Source organism: Meles meles, chromosome 16, assembly GCF_922984935.1.
Source record: "Meles meles chromosome 16, mMelMel3.1 paternal haplotype, whole genome shotgun sequence".
Lineage (NCBI taxonomy): Eukaryota > Metazoa > Chordata > Mammalia > Carnivora > Mustelidae > Meles > Meles meles.
Genome location: NC_060081.1, coordinates 49,738,507 through 49,740,946, shown reverse-complemented (window position 1 = coordinate 49,740,946; position 2,440 = coordinate 49,738,507). Strand labels below are relative to the sequence as shown.

Here is a 2,440-nt window from a genome sequence, read left to right as displayed (position 1 = left end):
CGAAAGATCCCTTGTTTTGCTCTTGAACAACCTAGAAAAATTGAACTCTGCTTCACATCCCCAAATAAGAGCGGTATCTCCTGGAAGTATCAGTGCCTGGAACTTGAAACCGTCAACTCATACTCCTGTTCCATCAGTCCCAATCCTGAAGCTACAATTCCTTTGTTAGAGAAAGGGGAAAAAAATCCATTTCAGGACAAAGCTATTAGAGACAAAAGGAAGGTGTGTCTTCAGTGGGAGAACGGCCGGCGGTCGGAGGACTTCTTGCTAATGTGTTTGAAGATTTTGGACTTCTCGACTTTTCTGGCTTTCTGGTAGCCGAAGCCACCATCACCTCCTCTCTTTTTAAGCTTGCCGTCATTGCTGTTCATGTTCAGATCAACAAAAGGAGGCACCTTGAAACCAAACGAAAGAGCAACCTGAGGCAAATTTAAGTTATTAACATTGAAGATCCGTTTCAGAGAGTGGGAATCATATGCTCGAATGTAGGACTTATACGCTTCCTGGGCTGACTTATGAAAGAAGTAGTTCTTTTCAATCAATTTTTCAAGCTGAGACTGAATGTCAGAAATTTTGGACCAGGAAAACTGAAATTCACTTAATGGAACCTTGGATTGCTTCAAGTAACGAAGGAAACCCAATTCTTCAGGGCGTAAAATGAGCAAGGTATGCCCTCTCCCGTTTAGGCCTCTGGCTGTTCTTCCCACACGATGAATATATTCCTTGGGGTCATCTGGAGGGTCATACTGAACAATCCAGTCGACTTCAGGAATATCCGTCAGTACATAACAATATCCCTGAATCTGCATTGCAAAACTGGAAGAATGTGGTTGTACGCTTATTTTGCTTCTGCCTTCCATGAATGGCCAAGACAGGCAAATCGATGTAGTTCAGCAACTCATAGTGGTATTTCACGGACTTACAGGATGAAAAGAAGACCATCAGTTTCTTTTTCTGGTTCTTCTTAAGGAATGTAAAGAGTAGGAGAAATCTCTTTTCCGAGGGACAAACAACATAGCCCTGCTCAAGACCATCCACTGTTGCATTAGCTTTATCGTCATCAACACCAACATACAATGGTTCCTTTTTCAAAGAAATTCTTGCCAAGTCCTCAACTTTTCGAGTTTGTGTGGCAGAAAAGAGCATGGTTTGCCTGCGTGTTGGCAGAAGTTTAATAATTTGTTTTAATTCCTCTTCAAACCCAACATCCAAGATACGATCAGCCTCGTCAATAACCAGACACTGCAGATTTTTATACATAAACCCAGGGGTATTCTGCATGTGGTCTAGGAGGTGGCCTGGGGTGGCCACGATGATGTTGATCCCATTACCGAGTTCCTGTGCTTCAGCCGACCTGTTGCTGCCACCCATTATCAAGCCGTATGTGTGAACATGGTGCATCATTAGCTCAAGAACACCGAAAGTCTGCATGGCCAGTTCCCTAGTAGGCGAGAGGATAAGAACTCCAGTTCCATTCCTAGGCATGAACTTTAACTTGACAATGAGTTCGACTGCAGGGATGAGAAATGCCAGCGTTTTGCCACTGCCTGTTTTTGCGGCTGCTAGAAGATCCCTGCCTTCCAGAAGTGGTCTGATACTTTTATGCTGAATTTCAGTCATGTTTGTAAAACCCATTTCTTTTATTGCCCTGAGAGTGTTCTCATTGACAAGATCAGTAAGAGAAGCAAATGAAGTATCCTCAAATGGTCCTGTCAGTCCTAGGGGTAGGCTGGGCACTTCACTGTCCTCTTCCTGATCATCTGGCTTCTCCACACTGTTTTCTGTCCCTTCAGGAGCTTGGGCCCCTTCTTCAGAGTCCCCTTTGTCTTCAGTTTTCACTTTTTTGGTATCAGGCCCAGCATCATCCACCATTTTTCTCTTTTTCTCATTTTTCTCTTTTTTTGGTTCTGAATTGGGAGGCTGTGTTGCTGCTTCTCCATTGATTTTTATGGTAGATTTCTTTTTTTTTTTTTTAAACTTGTACAGTTTCCACTGTTTGTTTAGTTCTCTCTCCATTCTGGGCTTCTGAGGAGCCCACATTCACAGACTGTTTCACGGATTTTTTAACCTTCCCACCTCCCACTGGTTCTTCAGACACATCTCCATTTTGCGTTTCTGATAAGCTCACATCCGAGGCTCCCTGGAGCTTTAAATTCTGCTGGCACAATCTGAGGTTCCATTTCTCGATCTTCTTGCGCAGGAGTTTCATGGGTAGATGGGACATGTTGTCGGTAAAGCACCTCCACCACGGCGCCACAACTCAGCTACCGGGTTGACATTACTTCCTCCCAGTCCTATGTAGACAGTGTTTATATACATTCATATACATGTATGTATTTTTCCATATGCACATATAAACATTACACACATATACATACAGAATTACACAAAAATATATAAAATATTGTACATATATATTTTATATTACTTATATCCATAT

General features: G+C 42.6%; 1 protein-coding gene across 1 annotated transcript; it reads right to left on the bottom strand.

The window, feature by feature from the left end:
- Positions 1 to 230: 230 nt before the first annotated feature.
- On the bottom strand, positions 231 to 2,224 carry LOC123926925 (ATP-dependent RNA helicase DDX18-like). Its single transcript, XM_045981278.1, is given in 3 exon segments — positions 231 to 777; positions 779 to 1,974; positions 1,976 to 2,224. Coding segments are annotated over 3 exon segments (1,992 nt in total).
- Positions 2,225 to 2,440: the final 216 nt, after the last annotated feature.